Source organism: Ornithorhynchus anatinus, chromosome X5, assembly GCF_004115215.2.
Source record: "Ornithorhynchus anatinus isolate Pmale09 chromosome X5, mOrnAna1.pri.v4, whole genome shotgun sequence".
Taxonomy (NCBI): Eukaryota; Metazoa; Chordata; class Mammalia; order Monotremata; family Ornithorhynchidae; genus Ornithorhynchus; species Ornithorhynchus anatinus.
In genome coordinates, this window is record NC_041753.1 from 9,912,187 (window position 1) to 9,933,914 (window position 21,728).

Genomic DNA, 21,728 nt, shown 5'->3' on the forward strand with positions numbered 1-21,728 from the left:
GAAAGTACTGTGGCACTGACCCAGATAACGCAGATAACTGATAGGCAACTCAACAGAATTGTATACTATCAACTTGAATATCATTTTGGAACTATGACCAGAGATATATTTTTTCTATTTTCCCATTGCTATTTCCTAGAGGCCAATTGCTTACGATGAAGGACTCCCAATTTTACATATGACTTTTCATTTTTGTTCAAAAGTAAGGATTGAGTTGAAGAAATGGGGCAGTTGTCATAGTATTATTAGTATTCACTGAGCACTTCTCGGTGTAGTACACTGTACTAAGTGCTTAGGGACATAAAAAATAAATAAGTAACACATTCCCTGCTCACCAAGGGCTTACAGTCTAAAGGGGGAGACAAGCACGAACATATTAACAGATATTTCAAGTCAAAGGAAGAAGTTAAGGATGCTGCTGTTGAGGAAGATTCCATAGCAAATCAGTTCCCAAGAAAGTTGGATGAGGGATGTTCAGGGGAAATGGGTGGTCATTCCTCTGTCATGCCTCTTGAGTTCGGAATACTCCCATCTCTTCTGAAGAAATGGAATAAAAAAAAAACCATGTGGAATTGTTCTCTCTAACCAGGTCTCTCTCATTTGATATCTTTATACCCTGACATTTCCACTCCTGTAACTTAATTCAATGTTTGTCTTCCCCTTTAAGGCTATAAGCTCATTAGGGGCAAGGATCATGTCTACCAACTCTATTGTATTTTCCGGTCTGAAGTGCATAGTACTGTGCTCTGCACATAGTAAGGTTGATTAGTTGATTAATTGAAGAAGAATACAGACAAAAGGGGGAAGACATACATTAAAGTACATTACAGATGGATATGTACTTATCCATATGTACAAATACCATGGATTTGGGGTGACATTCAAAATGTTTAAGGGTTACAGACTCAAATGCATAGGTGAAGAAAAAGGGAGGGTGAACATGTCAAATGAGGGTTTATTTAGAGAAGGATTCCTGGAGGAAATGTGACTTAAGTAGGGCTTTGAAGGTGGGGAGAGTGGTAATCTGTTGGATATGAAGTGGAAGGGAGCTATAGGCAAGAGGGAGGTGATGGACAAGGGGTCAATGACAAGAAAGATGAGATTGAGGTACGGTAAGCAGGTTGACTTTAGAGGAACCAAGTTACTATCTGTCTCCCCAGTAGGCTGTACACTCCCTGAGATTAGGGATCAATTCTACTATCTCCATTGTATGTTCCCAAGTAGTCAGTATAATGTTGTACCCAGAGAAAGGACTCAGAAATAAAATGATTGGTTGATTTATTACAATTCCCCTGGGGAGAGCTTTTCCCAGAATGCTCTTTGATGGGCTGCTTCAGAGTGGGCCCTTGGACAAAGAACAGGGCAAAGTGCTGACCTGTTGTTCTCCACTGAGAAGCACAGGTGGAGAGGGGCCTCTCACTGTCCCAGAGACACACTGAGGCCTGGTAACTCGTAGATCACTTTTTATTAGCACTTAGGGGCAGAGGGCAGGGTAACAGGCTCCAAGAATGGTCATAGCATCCGTCATCCTGAAGTTTTTGTTTTCCACCAGTGTTGATGTCAAACTAATGATTCAGTTTATGAAGTAAAAGATAAAGCAGGTGACTAGGAGCAGGATGATGTGGGTGGCTCTGGTCTCTGGAGAGGCTGTGGAGATGGTGCTGTTGCTGTGGATGTGTTGGACTTGTTTACGGTGTTGGTAGACCACGATCACCATGTAGCCACTTGCCCAGCTCATGAAGAGGACGAAAAAAACATCCATGAAAGTTATCATGCCTACAAATGCTACACTGGTCAAAAATTTCTTCGAGAACATATCAGAACAGTATTTCATATTCATCCTATTAACTAGAATAGTGACATTTTGGAAGACAACTTCTGTAGTTAGTATATTCAGGTACAGTGAGTGGTGGAGGATCCAGAAGAAAACTAAGAAAGGGACAATGTAGCCAGAAATCTTGGATTTGAACTGGGCCCAGTGAGAGGTGCTGGGACTGATGGTGATGGCCTGGAAGACGCTCAGCAGACATGTGGTGCAGATGGACAGACCACGCGTCACCCTTCTTATATAGCCTGTAATATGACACCCAACATCTTCTAATCTATTCTCCATCCTGGTGGCAAATATCACTATGGCGACCCCCTGAGTGAACAATGTTACTGTGTTGGCCATGGACAGGTTAGTGAGGATCCCATCTATGGGTTTCTTGCAATGGGGTTGGGAAATGAAGATTCTGACATACACCATGGGCAATGCTGAGTTCCCCAGGAGCCCCATTCCAGTTTGTGTGAAGATAACTATTACCAAGACCAACTCTTCCATGATCATGTTCTTGTTTTCTGCAGCGCCAAAGAAGACAGAGCACCTTAAAGAGAGACAGACAGAGCTTGTTACTCACTTGGACACCATTCCACTAGCTGAAGCTTTGAGACCTCTTGAGACCTCCCACCCATTTCCTCTGAGAATCCAAGCAGTGTGTTTAACAACCCTGACCAACTTAATGAGTAATGTCTGTGTTTCCTCTGAAATCGTTCTTTTGCCCTTTTTGGCAACTACTCTATTTGATTGCCTTGCTTCTTCTTCTCTATACTCATATCGGTAGTAGTGATAGTCATAACAAAATAGTCCAAAACACAAATCAGGAGAATATTCTTCCAAAAGTTGAAGAGGGCTTAAAAAGCCATTGGGCATATTCAACTCTAATGAAAAGGAACTTATAACTCTAGGAGAAAGGGCAAGTTATGCAAATAATTTACTATAACAACACAAAGCAAACAAACATAAAACAGGTCCGTGGTATGTCAAGGAATACTGTCCACAGTAATTGCCAATACAGAACCCAAAATGTCTTCGGATTCTTCAAACCAGTGTAGCTTTATTTGTCATGCCAAAAATATGATTTAGAGTGGTGGTCTATAGTAACTATGACTAGGAATGTGAGGGAGATAGACATTAACCTCAAATACAGAAGGAAACTTTAACATTTTTCTCTATACTACTAAGAACACTCATTTGTATATGAACCATCATTCCTCCCAGAAGCCAATTATAAACAAGTAGTGAGGAGCAGCATGGCCTAGTGGAAAGAGCCTCAGTCTAGAAGTCAGAGGACCTGGGTTCCAATCCCAGATCCACCACATACCTCATGTGTGAGATCTTGGGCAAGTCACTTAACTCATCTGTGCCTTAGTTTCCTCATCTGCAAAATGGGGATTCAATATCTGTTCTCCTTCTTATTTAGACTGTGAGCCCCATGTGGGATCTTTTAATCATTTATTATGAATTATTCATTTATATCAATGTCGAGACTGCATTAATATTAATGTATAGACTGTAACCTCATTGTAGGCAGGGAATGTGACTGCTAATTCCGTCGTACTGTACTTTCTTTCCTCCTCTAGAAACTCTAATAGCTGTCCATTTTCCTCTACATCACATAAAAAACTAATTATTATTGGCTTTCTACATGTTTTCCCATCATACCATATTTACTTTCTTTATCTACAATTTTTCAGCTCCAATCTTTACTTCTTCCCAACACACCTTCTAACTCTATCATGCTGTCAAATATCCTGATTCCATTCCTTCTGCCTGCAAAATTTTAATTGCTTAGTCTATTAAGTGCTCAAAAATGCCAAATACCATTTTATAAGTAATTTGGTAGTGATGTCTAATGTCCTGTTGTAGGACACATTAAAGTGACATCTTTTAGGTATAGGGATATCTCATAAAAGAGCAAAAGATGTTTCATACTGCCTACAAATTAATGGAGATAGAGAATGATGAAATATTATTTCATACCTCAAAAATATCAGCAGTAGTACCAAGAATAAATTTTCTTCACAAGTGGAAAATAATTATGTGCATAGGATGGTAATATATATATATATATTTGTATATATATATCTATATATATGAATCACTGATTATTATACAATCCTTTTTTGGTCAATTATGACTATTGAGCCCCATTCGGGTAGTGAGCAGAACAAATGGAATTATCTCTGACTTTGCAAAATGTAAATGGGTTAAAATGATTGGCAATGGTCTATGATTTCCTAGATTAAATTTCCATTTAGGAGAAGAGACATGAAAGGCAGAATCAACATAAGTGAGAGATTAGGAAGAGAGGGAATGTATAATCTGTTATTGTTTCTTACTCTGAAGGAACTGGGGTTCAGGTCTTAAGGAAAAACCTTAGGTTTCCATGAACACAGCTTTGTGTTTTAGTGTTTAGTACCAACTTCTTGATTATTCAATCATTTTGGGATGGGCAAAATGGAGGGCAACAAGTGTGTGGAACTCCTTTTTGCCAAATCCAATGGCCTCTATTCCATCCTAATCCTCTTCAACTGCTCAGCTGCCTTCAACACTGTTGACCACTCCCGTCTTCTGGAAATGTTGTTCAATCTCAGCTTCATTTACACTGTCCTCTCCTGGTTCTCCTCCTATTTCTCCAGCCACTCATTCTCAATCTCTTTCACAGACTTCTCCTCTGCCTCCCACCCCCTAACTGTGAGATCCCCTCAAGGTTCAGTTATGGTTCCCCTTCTTTTCTCCATCTACAACTACTCACTTGCAGAACTCATTCGTTCCCATGGCCTCAACTACCACCTCTATGTGGATGATTCCCAAATCTACATCTCCAGCCCTAATCTCTTTCCCTCTTTGTAGTCTCACATTTCCTCCTGCCTTCAGGACATTTCTACTTGGATGTCCCAACCACACCTCAAAATTAACATGTCCAAAACAGAACTCCTTATCTTCCCACCCAAATCTTGTCCTCCCCTTGATTTTCCCCCCACTGTCTCACCTCCATCCTGCCTGTCTCACAAGCCCATAACCTTGGCATTATCCTTGACTCATCTCTATCATTCAGTCTATCACTACATCCTGTTGGTTCAACCTTCACAACATCACTAAAATCTGCTCTTTCCTCAAAGTCCAAACTGCTACCACACTAACCCAAGGATTTATCCTATCCTGCCTTCATTACTGTATCAGCTTCTTTGCTGACCTCCCAGCCTCCTGTCTCTCCCCACTCCAGTTCATATTTCATTCCTTTGCCCAGATCACCTTTCTACAACAACTTTCAGTCCATATTTCCCCTCTCCTCAAGAACCTCCAGTGGTTGCCCATCCACCTCTGCATCGAACAGAAACTCCTTACCATCGGCATTAAAGCCCTCATTCACCCCTCCCTCTCCTACCTTACCTCATTGCTCTCCTACTACAACCCAGCATACATACTTTGCTCTTCTAATGCCAAACTTCTTATTGTACCTCGGTCTTGTATATCTCACCTCTGACCTCTCACGCACATCCTGCTTCTGGCCTGGAAGATCCCTCCTATTCCTAATGGAAAGACAATTAATCTCCCCACTTTCAAAGCCTTATTGAAGGCACATCTCCTCCAAGACGTCTTTCCTGAATAAGTCCCCATTTCCTCTTCTCCTGCTCCCTCTGCATCTCCCTGATGGGCTCCCTTTATTTACCCCTCCCTCAGCCCCACAGTATGCTGTTCTTACTAGAATGCTGAAGGGTAAGAGGGGATTGGAAGCCTGTTGTTATTGCTGGCCACAAAGGAGAATGTTTCTGCTCTAGGAAGTGAAGCACAAAGGAACTGAGGGAGGTGGAAACATTTATGGAGGAAGACTCTTACACTGAAGTTGATGTATATTAATGAAGTGAACTATTTATCTGTCCTGGAAAAATGATAATAAAAAAAAAGAGTTTGCTATGGGTCCAAGCCCCTCTCAGTGTCACACCTGGAGAATTTCCAGTACTCTACCAGCTTTGACTACAGGAGGGAGAGTCAAACAGAGGCATACCCATTCCATTCCTAGCTTGGGCAGTGGCTAGCAAGTGTAAGGCAATCTACTAAAGTCAAAACTCACCTGTGCTGAGCAGCAGCAGCATGGGAGAGGGTCGCGGACTGGGCTCAAGTTTACTGCTTGGAAAGAGGCAATGGCATTTTTACAAAGAAAACTCTATGGATACACTACCAAAATGATTGAAGAAGGAGGTGGGGCATTCTGGGAGAGATGTGTCCATGGTGTTGCTTTGGGTCAGAGATGACTCGACAGCATAAGACTGTTCAAAAACTGTTCTAATCACAGGTTGGATACAAGTTAATCAGGTTATATACAAACTTTCTACCTTATTGGGCTCTCTAAGTAGGAGGGAGAATGGGTATTTACCCCCCATTTTACAGTTGAGGAAATCGAAGCACAGAGAAACCAAGTGACTTACTCAAGATCACATATGAAACAATTCATGGAGCCAAAACTAGAGCCCAGGTCCTCAGACTCCCAGGCCCATGTTCTTTCCACTAGGCCATGATGCATCTCTGGAATCTCTGATTTTAATAGCGTCAGCCAGTACATTCCATCTGCAAAAGATGAGAAGGAGATTCCGCCTACTGAGTGGGATGAATTCAAAATCTGTGATATTTACCATGATCTCAATGATTTTGGAGGGGATTGATTTGGCAAGAGTCAGTGAAGCCTGCTGGGAAGATGGGTGTCAGGGCTGAAACTCTTGGAAATGGAATGAAATTGGGAATAGACAAGGAAAAACTTGAGGACTTGTGGTTTGGAGAACATTGTATCCCTCACTTCCCCACATTATTTAATCTCTTCACTTAATCAATTATTGGTATTTATTGATCACATACTGTGTGCAGAGCAATGTACTAGGCACTTGAGAGAGGACAATATGATATATAATGTAGAAAGTGCTGGTAGACACTCTCACTGCCCACAGCAAGCTCACACTCTTGAGGGGAAGACAGGCATTAAAATAAATTATGGATACTTACAAAAGTTCTATGGAGCAGAGGGTAACATAAATATCAAGAACTTGAAGATAGAAACACACGTACATAGGCAATGCTGAGAGGAGAGAGAGTAGAGGAAATGAGGGCTGTAGGGGTGATTGTGCCCCGGCTCTGACCCGCCACGGTCTCAAGGCCAAGTCATGAGCACCGCTGCACCCTCGCTTTTATGGTATGCACCCTGGGCATACGCAGTCTGGGCAGGTAAACACCTTATGTAAGCTATTTTGCTTTTGTAGTGATGTCACGTGGCATATAAAGGGGTGGCCCTAGCTAGGTGGGGCGTGGTGTGTCTCCTGTGCCCTGCCACCACCCAGAGCTGTCCCGTAAGTAACTTCCCCAAATAAACCACGTTTATATATATCTTATTAAGCCTGAGTGGCATGGTCTGCTTCCTTTTCCGGAATCTGGGCAACTCGACGGCATGTGTCATTACAGGGCTTAATTAGGGAAGGACTCTTGAAGGAGATATGGTTTTAATAAGACTCCAAAGATGGGGAGAGTGGTAGTCTGTTGTATGTGAAAGGGGAGGGAGTTCCAGGAAGGAGGGAAGATGTGGGCAAGGGGTCAGTTGTGAGATAGCAAAAATCGTAGTACAGAGGGTATGTTGGTACTAGAGGAGAAAATCTTCTGTGCTGGGTGGAGTAGTAAATCAGTGAGATAAGGTAATAAAAATAATAATAAGTATCATACTTGTTAAGTGCTTACTATGTGATAAAGCTAATGGTAAGGAGTTTCTATTTGATGCAGAGGTGGGTGGGAAATCGTTGAAGGTTCTTGAGGAGTGATGAGACGTAAACTGAACTTTTTTTAGAAAAATGATCTGGGTAGCAAAGACAAGTAAGGATTGAAATGGGGAAAGACAGGATTGAGGGAGGCCAGTGAGGATGTTGATGGAGTTGTCAAGGCAGGGCATGATAAGTGCTTGTATCAGCATGCTAACTATTTGGGTGGAGAGGAAAAGAAGGATTTCATTGATGTTGTGAAGATAGAACCAATAGAATCTACTGCCAAATTGAATATGTGGGTTGAACGAGAGAGATGAATTCAGGATAATGTCAAGGTTATGAGTTTGTGAGAGGATATTGGTGTTATGTACAGTGATGAGAAAGACCAGGGGAGGACAGGGTTTGGGTAGAGATGAGGATTTCTGTTTTGGACTTGTGAAGTTTGAGGTGTTGGTGGAACCTCCAAGAAAAGATGTCGTGAAGGCAAGAGGAAATGCACGAATACAGAGAAGGAGAGTGGTCAGGGGTGGCAAGGTACATTTGGGAATCATATGTGGAAAGATAGTATTGGAAACATGGAAGCAAATGAGTTTCTGAGGAAGTGGGTCTAGATGGAGAATAGCGAGGGACCCAGAACTGAGCTTTGCGGAATGTCCACTGTTAGATGCGGGGAGGCAGAAGAAAAGCCCACAAAAGGAATTAAGATGGAGTAGCCAAAAAAAGAGGAAGATAACCAAGAGAGGTTATTTTCAGTGAATTAATGTTAAATAACATTTCAAGTACAAGGGGGGTCCACACTAACGAAGGCAATTGAGAGATTGAGGAGAAAAAGGATGGGGTAGAAGCCATCAAGAAGGAAGTCATTGACAACATTAGAGAGGGAAGTATCCATGGCATGGAGTGAAAGGGGTGGAAGCCAGACTGGAGTGGGTCAAGGAGAGATTTGGAGGAAAAGAAATAGAGGCAGGAGATGTAGACAGCTTGCTCAAGGTGTTTGGATGATAAGAGGGAGGTGAGATGATAACCGGAAGGGGTCACTGGGTCAAGAGAAGGCTTTGATGTCTGTTTGCTTTTTTAGGGCAAGGGGTACATGAGTGAGTTTGAAAGCAGTGGGGAAGAAGACACTGGAAAGTAAATAGTTGAAGATGTTGGTCAAGGAGGGAAGAAAGCCATTATAACACCACACACCCCATCCACCGAGTTTCTTATCCTTTCCTCCACTCCTCCATTTCTATTTCCCCATCTGGCATCAGAACAGGACATGTAAGAAGACTCTCACCTGGTCTTGTCAGTGCTGCTGACACACACAGTGCTTTTCAGATGAAGGACTCAGCTAGCCTGTGTGTAGAGGTGGTCCAGACCAGCACAGTAGTTATGGGACCAGGAGTTCTATGATCATCTTCCCCCAGGGCAGCAATTATTGCATCACTTGCTGTTGCTGTGACTGTCTGCAAGGAGAGTATAAGGCAGCTGCAAAGAAGGCACACACTTTTTTCTCATTACAAACCCTTCAAAGCACATTCGTGATGCAATAAATTAATTGATGAGGTAAGCAAGTGACTAATTGAAGGCAACATTTCTTTTGTGTGACACATATAAAAAATGGAAATTGTGATTGCCATTGTCCTTGAATGTAGAAATTAATTGATATTGCTTCATCCAGGGAAATTTTCCACTTCTGTGGTCTTACCACTGGGGTTTACAGATTGTGCATTCCATATCCAGCAACAAATCTAATTATGGAGTGATACCACTCCACTGTAATATGTCTATTCTTTTCATTGTAAAGTGAATCAATAATGCTTAGCTTCTTTGGGACATGAGCACAAATTTGTAGACCAGTTTCCTTAGGTCCCTGTCTTTTCAAGACATTGCAGCAGCAAAACCAATGAGACAGCAGGCAGGTGGGGAGGCAGAGAGAAAGGGGTTCGAGCAGCAGATGTTCTATGGCTTCCAACTGTTTATCACCTCACTGTGCTACAGCACGTCGACCATGTTTGAATCTAAACTTTACTAGCCCCCTGGATTAAGACCTGGCTAATGTGGCCAACACAGCCCATCCTATCCCCTATCCTTAGCCCTCCCGAATTTCCAAAAAGAAGCCTGGAGAGGCAAATGCTTAATTTCCTTTTAAGTGCATTCTCGTTGGCATGTTGATCAGTTTCCTGCTTTTACCTAGCCTTTGAATCTACCTATTAATCTAAGGAATATGCTTTTATATAATCATTTTCCTAGGGAATTCAATACATGAGATTTGTATAGCCTGTACAATCAAGGCCATGCTACTAAAGTCCTTTGGAAAGACAGTTTTCCAGACACAAAAATGGGTTAGATAAGGGAACAGTTACTGGTATTTATTGAGCATTTGTGTGCAGAGAACTGTACTAAGCCCTTGGTAGAGTACAGTGGCAAGATCACTGGCTTGGGAGTCAGAGGTCGTGTGTACTAAGCCCAGCTCTGCCACTTGTCTGCTGTGTGACCTTGGGCAGGTCACTTAACTTCTCTGTGCCTCAATTACCTCATCTGTAAAATGAGCGTTGAAACTATGAGCCCCACGTGGGACAGAAGGATTAACTTATATTAATCAGCACTTAGAACAGTACTTGGCCCATAGCGAGCACTTAATAAATGACATAATTATTATTATTATTATTACAATGCAACAGAGATGTTAAGCTCCTGCCTACGAAGAGCTTAAGGTCTCGAGGAATGATACTAAATCACAGTCATTGTCTCAATCTACCCTCATGTTGACCCTGTGAGGTCAGATGGGGAAGCAATTATTACCGTGATTTTTCATACTGAAAAATTAAAGTCATAAGTGTTTCATCAAACATAAAAGGATAGTCAGGACTAGAACTTGGATTTCCTCATGGCATGACCTTTGCTTGTGACATTTCTCACAACACACCACTTCAGCTTGAGATTAAACTGTATGAGAAAATAATAATACTAACATTATAATCGTGGTATTTGGTAAGTGAGAGAAGCAGCGTGGCTCAGTGGAAAGATCATGGGATTAGGAGTCAAAGGTCATGGGTTCTAATCCCGGCTATGTCACCTGTCAGCTGTGTGACTTTGGGCAAGTCACTTAATTCTCGGTGCCTCAGTTACCTCATCTGTAAAATGGGGATTAAGACTGTGAGCCTCACATGGGACAACCTGATTATCATGTATCTACCCCAGTGCTTAGAACAGTACTCGGCACATAGTAAGTGCTTAACAAATACCAACATTATTATATTAAGTGCTTATTTCATGCCAAGAACTATTCTGAGTACTCGGGTGAACTCAAGATAATTGGGTCGAACACAGTCCTTGTCCAACGTGGGGTTCACATTATAAAGGGGAAGGAGAACAGACAATTAATCCCCATTTTACAGATGAGGAAACTGAGGCCTAGAGAAGCCAAATTGCTTGCCAAAGGTCACACAGTAAGCAGATGGCAGAGCCAGTATTAGAACCTAGGGAACCTGTCTCGCAGGCCAGTGCCTTTTCCACTATACCAGTCTGCTTCTCAGTTGCTTGTTATCCTTCTCAGGGTCCGTCTCTGTGGTAGAGAGGAGAGTCCCCCGGTGCTTCCACCATGGAGTACTGAGCATGGAATATCTGTTGCCACAGAGCATTCTTGGGCTGCCACAATGATTGATTCCCCACCCCCTCCTTCCCTTCCCCCATTCTAAAATGTGGTCTGTGTTGAGCTCCACAGTGTGGGAAGGGAAATCCTATCCACACTGTCATCCCCTTGGCCTAGATTGGGCTTCGCTGTGCTAAGAGGGGGCTCAATGCTGTCACCACCCTAGAGCTGATACCTCCCCACCCTCCTCCGGCCCCTCTCTCCTAAAGTGCACCCCAATGGTCTGAGGGTTACAGAAGGGGGTTACAGGTCTGGTGCTCTGGAGTGAGCTGTCACCTCTGTATTCTCCCTGAAAGTGACCTTAACGACTGGAATTCAACATCCAAGGATAGTATTGCAGCTTTGCCCCAGAGAACACAGTTTATTGTCTTGCAGGCTAACAGAACTTGGTTATATGAATTTGCACATCATTCTGATTTTATTTTTCCATTAACATTTTCTGGAGGCCTCAGCTTACCTCGCAGGGCCCCAGTTTCAACTTATGACTTTTATAGTCTTTTGATGAGATTACATTAATGGAATAGGGCAGATTTTGATACTGCTATTGCTTTGCTGCTGTTGAGAATGATTCCCTTTCAAATCTGCTCCTCACAATAGATAGAGGATGTCCAGAGACTGCATGGTCATTCCACTACCACCTGTCTTGCATTCAAAATATGCTCTTCTTCAATGAGTCAATGGAGTCGGAAAACAAATGGCATAAAGTAGGAATCAGTTGAGATGTTCCACCCCAGATGTGAAATCAGAGAAAAGGAGAGTGATGTATCCCTCTAGGTTCTCTAATCAAGTTTTCCATAACCTACTGTTCTCTTGTTGCTGTGCTCTGCAGGCAGGAAATGTTTAATGCACACTATTACTACTATTGCGCTGGCAATATAGAGTGTGGTTCTCCTGGGGAGAGGTGTTCCCAGAATGTGTTACATCTCCACGATGAGATACTTCACAGTGGGGCCTGGGGCAAAAAATAGGGTGAAGAGCTGACCTGATGTTTCCCACTGGGATCCAGGGGTGGAGAAGGACTTCTCACCTTCCCAAGAACACATCGAGGTCTGGGGACTCTGGGATCACTTTGGATTAGCACCCAGGGGGAGAGGGCTGGGTAACAGGCTCCAAGAAGGTTTATTGCATCTGTCATCCTGAAATTTTTATTCTCTACTTGTGTTGATGCCAGGCTAATGATGCAGCTCATACAGTAAATGCTAAAGAAGCAGGTGACAAGAAGCAGGATTGTATGGGTGGCTCTGGTTTCTGGAGACGAATGGGTGGAAAGACTCACACTGTGAATGTGCTGAACTTGCTTGTGGTGTCGGTAGAGCACAATCACCATGTAACCACTAGCCCAGCTCATGAGGAGCACAAAGAAACCATCCCTGAAAGTTATCACACCTACAAATGCTACGTTGGTCAAATATTTCTTTGAGAACATATCAGAACAATATTTCATATTCAATCTGTTCACTGGATTAGTGACATTTTGGAAGACGACTGTTGTGGTGAGGATGTTCATGTACATTGAGAGGTGGAGGACCCAGAAGAAAACTAAGGAAGGGATGATGTAACCAGAAGCCTTGGGTTTGAGCCGGGCCCAGCGAGAAGTACTGGGACTAATGGTGACAGCCTGGAACATGCTCAGGAGACACGTGGTGCAGATGGACAGGCCTCGTGTGACTCTCCTTATGTAGCCTGTAATATGACACCCAAAGTCTTCCAATCTATTCTCTATCCCGGTAGCAAATACCAGTGCTGTGGCACCATGGGTGAGCAGTGTAACTATATTGACTGCAGTCAGGTGTGTGAGGATCAAGTCAGTGGGCTTCTTGAGTTGGGGCTGAAATATGAGGATTCTGACATACCCCAAGACCAATACTGAGTTCCCCAGTAGGCCCATCCCAGTCTGCGTGAAAGCAACTAATACCACAACCAACTCTTCAATGAACATGTTCTCATTTTCTTCAGCATCGAAGAGGAGGGAGCACACTAAGGAGAAGCAAGAAAGGGCCTGTTACTCACTTGGAGGTATTCCTGCTGAAAGCTCACCCCCTCCAGGAGGCCTTCCTAGACTGAGCTCCCCTTTTCCTCTGCTCCTCCTCCCCTCCCCATCGCCCCGACTCCCTCCCTCTACTCTACCCCCCCCACCCCACAGCACTTGTGTATCTATGTACATATCTATTATTCTATTTTATTTTATTAATGATGTATATAAATCTATAATTCTATTCATTTATATTGATGATATTGATGTTTGTCTACTTGTTTTGTTTTGTTTTGTTGTCTGTCTCCCCCCTTCTAGACTGTGAGCCCATTGTTGGGTAGGGATTATCTCTGCTGCTGAATTGTACTTTCCAAGCACTTAGTACAGTGGTCTGCACACAATAAAAGCTCAATAAATACGATTGAATGAACAAATGAATGAATTTGGGGAACCGTGAAACTAGGCTCAGACATTCTCTGCTCACCCTTCCAGAACATTTCTTAGATATCACTCCACTTGGTCTTAGGACAAACTAGAATGACTTCTGTCAGTTGTTATTGTTGTAGGTTATGTTTCAGTGGGGTGGTACACAGACATCCAGTCATCCTTTCCCGGACAACAAGTAGTCCCCAGTTAACTATCTTGCACATGCCCTTCTTTATCTGAAGAAACTCATCTATTCAAGGGGAAGACAAGGACTTTCCAGATTGTTGAGAATGACTGAAGACCTAGTGTTTATCTAGATCTCTATAGGATCTTGAGAGCTCCAAGGAATGACCTCATTTGTGTCACTGGAAGAGTATTTGCCTGCTTCCCTTACCTCACTGTCTGCTCTTTCTCAGCTTTATTCATAGCTTCCAATTCCATTGTGTATCCACTAGCTGTGGGCATTCCGCAGGGCTCCATTTTTGGTCCTCTACTCTTCTTTATCTACTCTCATTCTCCCAGAGAGATCATCTACACCTACAGAAACAGTCTCCACCCCTAGGTGGCTGAAACCCCAATCTACCTCTCCTTTGCTATTGATCTTATAGTTCTCCTTGCACCCAGAAAACTTCCAGGAGACAGAAAGTTCCTCCTAACCTTCCCATCTTTGTTGATACTATTGTTAACCAGGCACATGGTTTCTGTCTAGGTGACATCCTGCCTGATATTGAGGAAAGTGGGGGTCATATACCTGAGCCATGCTACTTGCACTGCTGGGCAGAGGCTGGATAGATAGATAGATAGATAGATAGATAGATAGATAGATAGATAGATAGATAGATAGATAGATAGATAGATAGATGCATATATAGAAGCATTAGTAGCAGTCATCTTAGAAATAGCAGGGGCAGTGATTGCAGTTAATGAGAACAGTGCATTGTCCTAAGCCTTTGAGAAAGTACAACAAAAGTCCACTCGAAACCTCATGGGGAATTAGACAAGAATGTTTATAAATAATCAGAGCAGTAGATAGAACAAGAATCAGATAAGAAAACATTAGCACTTGTACCCATCTGAGGAGCCAATGTGGTGAAGCTACCATCCATAGGATGAAGATGTAATGCCTCTAAATCTCCTTTGAGCATAAACATCAGTAGAACTTCAGAACTGCTACTGGCCTCATATAGCCAGGCCCTTGCTTGTTTCCCTTCCCTAGCTCCAATAAAGTAAAAATGCCTTGAGGGTGAAAGGAAATGCAAGACTGAGTAGCAGAAGAATGTTTGTGGTTAAGGAAATAGATCTGTGGGAGCTTCCTTAGAGGATGGGTATAAAGTTAGAAAACCAGGGGACACAGAAGGGAAGCCCTGACAACATCCATGATCTGAGGTTGAGAAATAAATACAAATCTAGAGAATAAATCCAGAGAAGGAAAAGTCAGAGAGGCAGGAGGAGAACCAGGGGAGCACCACATCAGTAAAAGAGCAGTGTTGTTTAGTGGATAGAGCACAAGCCTGGAAGTCAGAAGGACCTGACTTGCTAAGCACTTAACAAGTACCATCATTATCATTATTAAAATCAAGATCTGATTATGATCCAAGGAAAAGTGGGTGGCTCACATTGTCAAAAGCAACACAGAAATCAAAGAGGATTTGGGTAGAGTGCAAAGGATTTGGTAAGAAGCAGCATGTCCTAGTGGATAGAGCACAGGTCTGGGAGTCAGAAGGGCCTGTGCTCTAATCCCTGTTCCTCCACAGGTCTGCTGTGTGACCTTTGGCAAGTCACTTCAGTTTTTTGGGCCTCAGTTACCTCACCTGTAAAATGAGGATTAAGTGTGTGATCTCCATGTGGGACAGGGACTGTCCAACCTGATTAACTTGTATTTACTCCAGTGCTTAGAAAAGGTGCTTGATACAGTAAGTAACAAGTACCATTATTATCGATTAGAACCCATGACACAGTGGATAGAGCATGGGCCTGGGAGTCAGAAGGTCATGGGTTCTAATCCCAGTTCTGCCACTTGTCTGCTCTGTGGCCTTGGGCAAGTCACTTCACTTCTCTGGGCCTCAGATTCCTCATCTGAAAAATGGGGATTAATAATGTGAGCCCCATGTAGGACAGGGACTGAGTCCAACCCGATTTGTTTGTATCTACCCCACAGCTTAGAACAATGCCTGGCACATGTTAAGGATTCAATGAATATAATAATAATAATAATTATTATTATTATTATTATTATTATTTTGAGGTCACTTTAGAAAGTATGTCACAGTGGGATGAAGTGGGTGGAAATGTAACTGTAGTAGGTCAAAAAGCAAGATGGTAGAGAGTAAGTGAGGAGTTTAGATGGGAATGGGAGCAGGGAGATGAGGTATTAGCTAGAAGGAGCAGTGGGATTCAATAATAATAATAATAATAATAGCCTTTGTTAAGCATTTGCAATGTGCCAAATACTGTTATAAGCACTGGGATGGATACAAGCAAATCAGATTGGATACAGTTCCTGTCCCTCATGAGGTTTACAGTCTTAATCTCCATTTTACAGATGAGTTAATTGAAGCACAGAGAACTCAAGTGACTTACCCAAAGTCACACAGCAGATAGGTGGCAGGGCCAAGATTAGAACCCAGGTCCTCCTGACTGCCAAGCCCAAGCACCATCCACTAAGTGACACTGCTTCTCTGATTCAGAGAAGACTTTCCATCATAGGAGAGGCTTGTAGGAAGAGGTGAAGAATAAGCAGTCGAGGAGAGCAGTGCAGTGCAGTGAAGTCCAGGACAAGAGTGGGTATAATTGCTTTTAGGGGATAAGATGGGGTGGGGAAAGCAGAGGGGAAAGCAGTCCAGAGAGAAACAATACTAGGCATTGTAGAATTACTGAACAACTCATTTGGCAATGGGATGGCTACAGAGTGATGATTCAAGAAGAAAGTCAAAAGAGGAAATGCAACAAGTTTAGAAATGAATTCAAGGACAAAGAGGATATGAGAGAATGATCTGTGACAATGACTAGAAACTCCAAGAAAAGTATGGGAAAGCGAAAGTTCTCATAATTTGTCAGATTAAAGGAGGATAAAGTTGATCATTTAAATAGAAACTAATGAGAGAATTACAATAGTGTTTTGTGGAAGTGGCACAAATATCATGCTGGCACAGTTTTACAGAAAGAATGGAAAATGTTTACAATTAATGGCATTTATTGAGCACTTACACTGTGAAGAGGACCTCACTAAGCATTTGGAAAAGTATAATTGGGTTGTTAGATGTAATTCCTGCTCTCGAGGACCTTACAGCCTTGTGGGATAGATGGACACTAAAATAAATTACTTAAAGGAGAAAGCAACAGCCTTTAGATATGTATACATATCTGCTATAGGGATTGGAAATTTACAATTATCAGTAGTTTAGAAGAATAGAACAGCTGATTCAGATCATTATTCCTGGAATAAACAGAATTCAAAAAAGATGAATATGGATGTTCGACCCTTGAGTATGGATAAAAATATAAGAAGCATAACAATTTTGAAGGAGAAGAAAATAGGGAAGGGCAAGCTAAAAAATTCAGATAACTGTATTGACAAGGCAGTCTGAAAGATTAACTGAAAATGTCAATAACATTGATCAGTGATAAATCATAGAACAGTAATGGCAGTAATCACATTTATTGTGCACCTACTTTGTTTTAAGGAAATGTACTAAGCACTCAGTGAGTACAAAGAAGTGACATATTTCCTGCCCACAAGGAGCTTTAATACCCATGGGGGAGGTAAACCTAAGATATTTACATCTAGAGTGCTCAAAATAAAGATAAATTTCTTAATTGCAGACATATGTATTTGGGTGTCGAGGATAGTGGAACCAAGTAGGAAACACTTTCAAGTGTGAGGAAAGTTTCAAATAGCAATGGGGAATTTCTGAAGCCATAACTGTAGAAGAGCCTTCACATAGAAATATAGGTGACAGGGCAAGGGTCACATGCCAAGGAATTAGAAGGAAGCTTCAGACAATTTGCAAATTCATTGGCTCTGAACCACTGCCTGATTTATTGGAAGCTACTCACTGGAATAAGGGGCCAGTGGCTAATAATGATTGATGTGGAGGAGAGGGAAGAGGTCCAGAAGGAAGCCTGGGATGGCTGAATCCATTTTAGAAAGTTAAGAATAATAATAATAATAATAATAATGGCATTTGTTAAGCACTTACTATGTGCAAAGCACTGTTCTAAGCGCTGGGGGGATACAAAGTGATCAGGTTGTCTCACGTGGGGCTCCCAGTCTTAATCCCCATTTTACAGATAAGGTAACTGAGGCACAAAGAAATTAAGTGACTTGCCCAAAGTCACACAGCTGACAAACGGCAGAGCTGGAATTAGAACACATGACCAGGCCTGTGCTCTTTCCACTGAGCCAAGCTGCTTTTCAAGTTAGGACTGTGGACTCTTCTGGCGGAGGTTCTGAGGGCAGAATCGCTCTGCCAGCAGACTTGAACTCCTCCTCCTCCACTATGTTCCTCACCCCTTTACGAAATGGGCCCCAGTGAAAGTGATCAATTGGTTGATTGACTAAAAGTGATATCACTTATTAATTGATTGATTGACCCACAATTTTTACTTGCCTCATGGTGGCTGGTGTACCCCGCTGATCTGAAGGGTCATGACAGAGTTTAGCTAGGGAATCTCTTCCAAGATAGGTGGGAAGAACTATAAAAAACAGGAATCCATAAATTCTGACAAATTGAGATTAGGAAAATTCCAAATGGGGCAGGTGAAGGTTTGGCTTGGTGCAGGTCCATGTGAAATGTTTAAGGGAGGTGTAGACTAGAGAACAGCAGGAATACAACTGTCACTGGGGCAGCGACACAGAGATAAACCTGAAAATCCTCAGTCGGTGCTAACGCCCCTGGGTGAGTCATGCTCAGGGAGCAGGATTGAGAGCAGGTTAGGACCTACCTGCTCCCTCAGACTCCATTCAAAAACTTCCCCATTATACCGACCCATTCCCCGGTCCTGTGTTTCTTAGCCTTACTTCTGTCCTCCTCTATTTCTACCTCCCCTCCCCACACCAAAGTGTGACACACAGGAAGACACTCACCTGGCTCCCACCTCTCTGGGAATCAGTGGATTCAGCCTTTCTGTGTGTGTGGAAGGTCCTGGCTGGGACAGCAATTATAGGGACAAGGAGGAATGAGCTCATTTCCCTCCAGCACAGCAATTACCATGTCACTCACGGTGCTGTGACAATGTCTGCAGAAGGAGTTTGTAACATCTACACAGAAAGACTAAACTTCTCTCCCAACTGCCAAACCTCCAATTCGCATTAGTGATGCAAGAAATGAATGGAGCATTTAACCAAGTAGCTAAATGAATATTATCAATCAATAGATCAGTCATATTCATTGTGCACTTACTGTGTGCAGAACTAAGCACTTGAGAGAGTACAATACAACATTCCCTGCCCAAAATGAGTTTAAAGTCTAGAGGATTTGTCTAGGTGTCAAGAATTGGAATTTGCCATTGCCTGTATATCACAGTTCCAGAACACAGAGAATATATCCCATCATGCTCTGTGTCTCCAAGATGATGGTCATGTTTGTAATAGTTTTTAAGTGACTCCTGTGCGCAAAGACATCTAGTGGCCACTGGGAAGTCACCTTGGGCAAATCACTTAACTTCTCTGTACCTCAGTTACCTCATCTGTAAAATAGGCATTAAGACTGTGAGTCCCATGTGGGACATGGATGGTGCCCTAAATGATTAGTTTGCATCTACTTCAACCCTTAGTACAGCGCTTGAAAAATAGTAAACACTTGACGAATACCATGAAAAAATCAATCATATTTTTGAGTCCTTTTCGTGTGCAGAGCACTGAACTAAGCATTTGAAAGAGTACAATATGACAGAGTTGATAGGCATATTCTCTGCCCATGCGAAGTTTACAGTCTAGAGGGGAAGATAGATATTAATTTAGCCAAATAAATTAAATGATGGATTATGGATAGGTACATCAGTGCTAAGGAGCCGAGGGAGGGGTGAGTAAAGGGTGCAAATCCTAGTGGAAGGGTGATGCAGAAGGGAGTAGGAGATGAAGAAATGAGGGCTTAGTCAGGAAAGGCTCCTTGGAGGAGACATGTGTTTAATAAGGCTTTGAAAATAGGGAAAAGGATGGTCAATCACATATGAAGGGGGAAGGAGTTCCAGGTCAGAGGCAAGACATGGGTGAGGGGTCAGTAAATAGAGAAGATTGAGGTACAGTAAGTAGTTTGGCATTTGAGCACTGAAGGCTGAAGTCTGGGCTCTAGTAACAAATCAGGGAGATAAGATAGGAGGGGTCAGGTGATTGAATGCTTTAAAATCTATAATAAGTAGTTTCTGTTTGATAGGTAGTGGGGTGGGCAACCACTGGAGTGTTTTGAGGAGTGGGGAAATATGGACTGAATGGTTTCATAGAAAAATGATCCGGGCAACAGAGTGAAGTATGGACTGGAGTGAGGAGAGACAGGAGGCAGGGAGACTGATGCAGCAATCAAGATGGACTAAGCTAAGTACTTGGATTAACATCATAGCAGTTGGATGGAGAAGAATAGGCAGATTTTAGCAGTGTTGTGAAGGTTGAAGTGACAGGATTTGGTGACAGAATGAACATGTGGGTACAATGAGACAGATAAGTCAAGGATAATGCCAAGGTTATGGGATCATGAGACAGGGAGGTTGGTAGTGTTGTTTACCATGATGGGAAAGCCAGGGGGAGGACAGGGTTTGGGTGGGAAGATGAGGAGTTCTGTTTTGGATGTGTTAAGTTTGAGACATGGGTGGGATATCAAAGTACAGAAGGCATGAATATATGAGGCTGAAAGAAAGAAATCAGGGCTGGAGATGTAGAAACGGACCTGGGGCAAGTCATTTGACTTTTCTGAGCCTCAGTGTCTTTATCTGGGAACCACAGGCGTGTGTGTCCCCTTTCCCCCCACACAATCCCTCCAGTTCCCCTCTCTCATCTCTTGGTGCAAGTGCTCTTACTCCTTCACTCACACAGCGCTTCCACCTCCTCTCTGTTCCCTGGTTTGGGGTTAGAAACTGCTCATTTCTGTCCCCTTTCACCCACACATTCTTCAATTTCAGAGGAAACTACTTGTGTGTGCATGTAGCCCCGGTCAACAGTCCACTCCCTGCAACTAAGTCCCTTCCTTTTACTTAAAACCATGGAACCAGGGCTGGAAGAATTCCACGTTTCTTACTGAGAAAAATCCAAGTAAAACAGTGGAAGGAAGGGGAGGAAGGGAAGAGAGTATGTGAAGAGCAGAAGCTCCATAGTAACCATAGTAACTGCCACACTTTTCGAACCATTTCCAAACAAGGAACTGTTCCACAAAAGATTATTGTCATTTTGAACTACTATGAGGTTATGTGATGAAGTCCTGTAAAATGAGCAGACAAACTGCTACAGTCTCTCACTGCCTCATCCATTGTCTCCATGGCTTAAACTAGGCTGTTTAAACTTAAACTAGGCTTAAACTAGACTAACCAGCCTAGTGACAGTGGGGAGGAGGTCAAATTGGGGAAAAAGGAGGTGGAACATTCCAATGAGTCTGGCTTCCACCCCTCTTGCAGTGGCCTCTCCATCCCCCTCCATGATACCATCCCTCTCAAAGTTCCTCCCCCCTCCTCTCTGTCCCACGGAGAGGTGGAGCCTCAGGAGCAAGGTGGGCATGACCCCTCCTGAGGAGCCAGGAGGAGATGAGAGTGGTGGGACAATAGGGCTGGGGATGGGGAAGGATTCTGAGTTTGATTTTTCAGAAGCAATCTCTCTGCCTCTCTCAGTCCACTTCATATGTATTTTCTACTTCATATACACACATAAAAGCACATACATTTTATCACCTCAAATTCCTCCTTCTCCATTTAGAACCACAAACAATCCATCAATCAATGGTATTTTTTGAGCACTTAGTGGCTTCAGAGGCTTGTAGCAAGTACCTGGGAAAGTACAATATTATAGTTGTTAGAGACAATCCTGGCCCACAAGGAGTTTACTGACTATTCATTCATTCATTCAATAGTATTTATTGAGCACTTACTATGTGCAGAGCACTGTACTAAGCACTTGGAATGAACAAGTCGGCAACAGATAGAGACAGT

The 21,728-nt window shown here is 42.7% G+C and overlaps 1 protein-coding gene and 1 pseudogene across 1 annotated transcript; both read right to left on the reverse strand.

Annotated features, from left to right (window-relative positions):
• Nucleotides 1–1,374: 1,374 nt before the first annotated feature.
• On the reverse strand, nucleotides 1,375–1,991 carry ORNANAV1R-PS3329 (vomeronasal 1 receptor ornAnaV1R-ps3329 pseudogene; annotated as a pseudogene).
• On the reverse strand, nucleotides 12,141–13,139 carry ORNANAV1R3193 (vomeronasal 1 receptor ornAnaV1R3193). The gene has a single exon (NM_001253585.2). The coding sequence runs from the start codon at nucleotides 13,137–13,139 to the stop codon at nucleotides 12,141–12,143; it is 999 nt and encodes a 332-aa protein (NP_001240514.1).
• Between the last annotated feature and the right edge of the window lie 8,589 nt (nucleotides 13,140–21,728).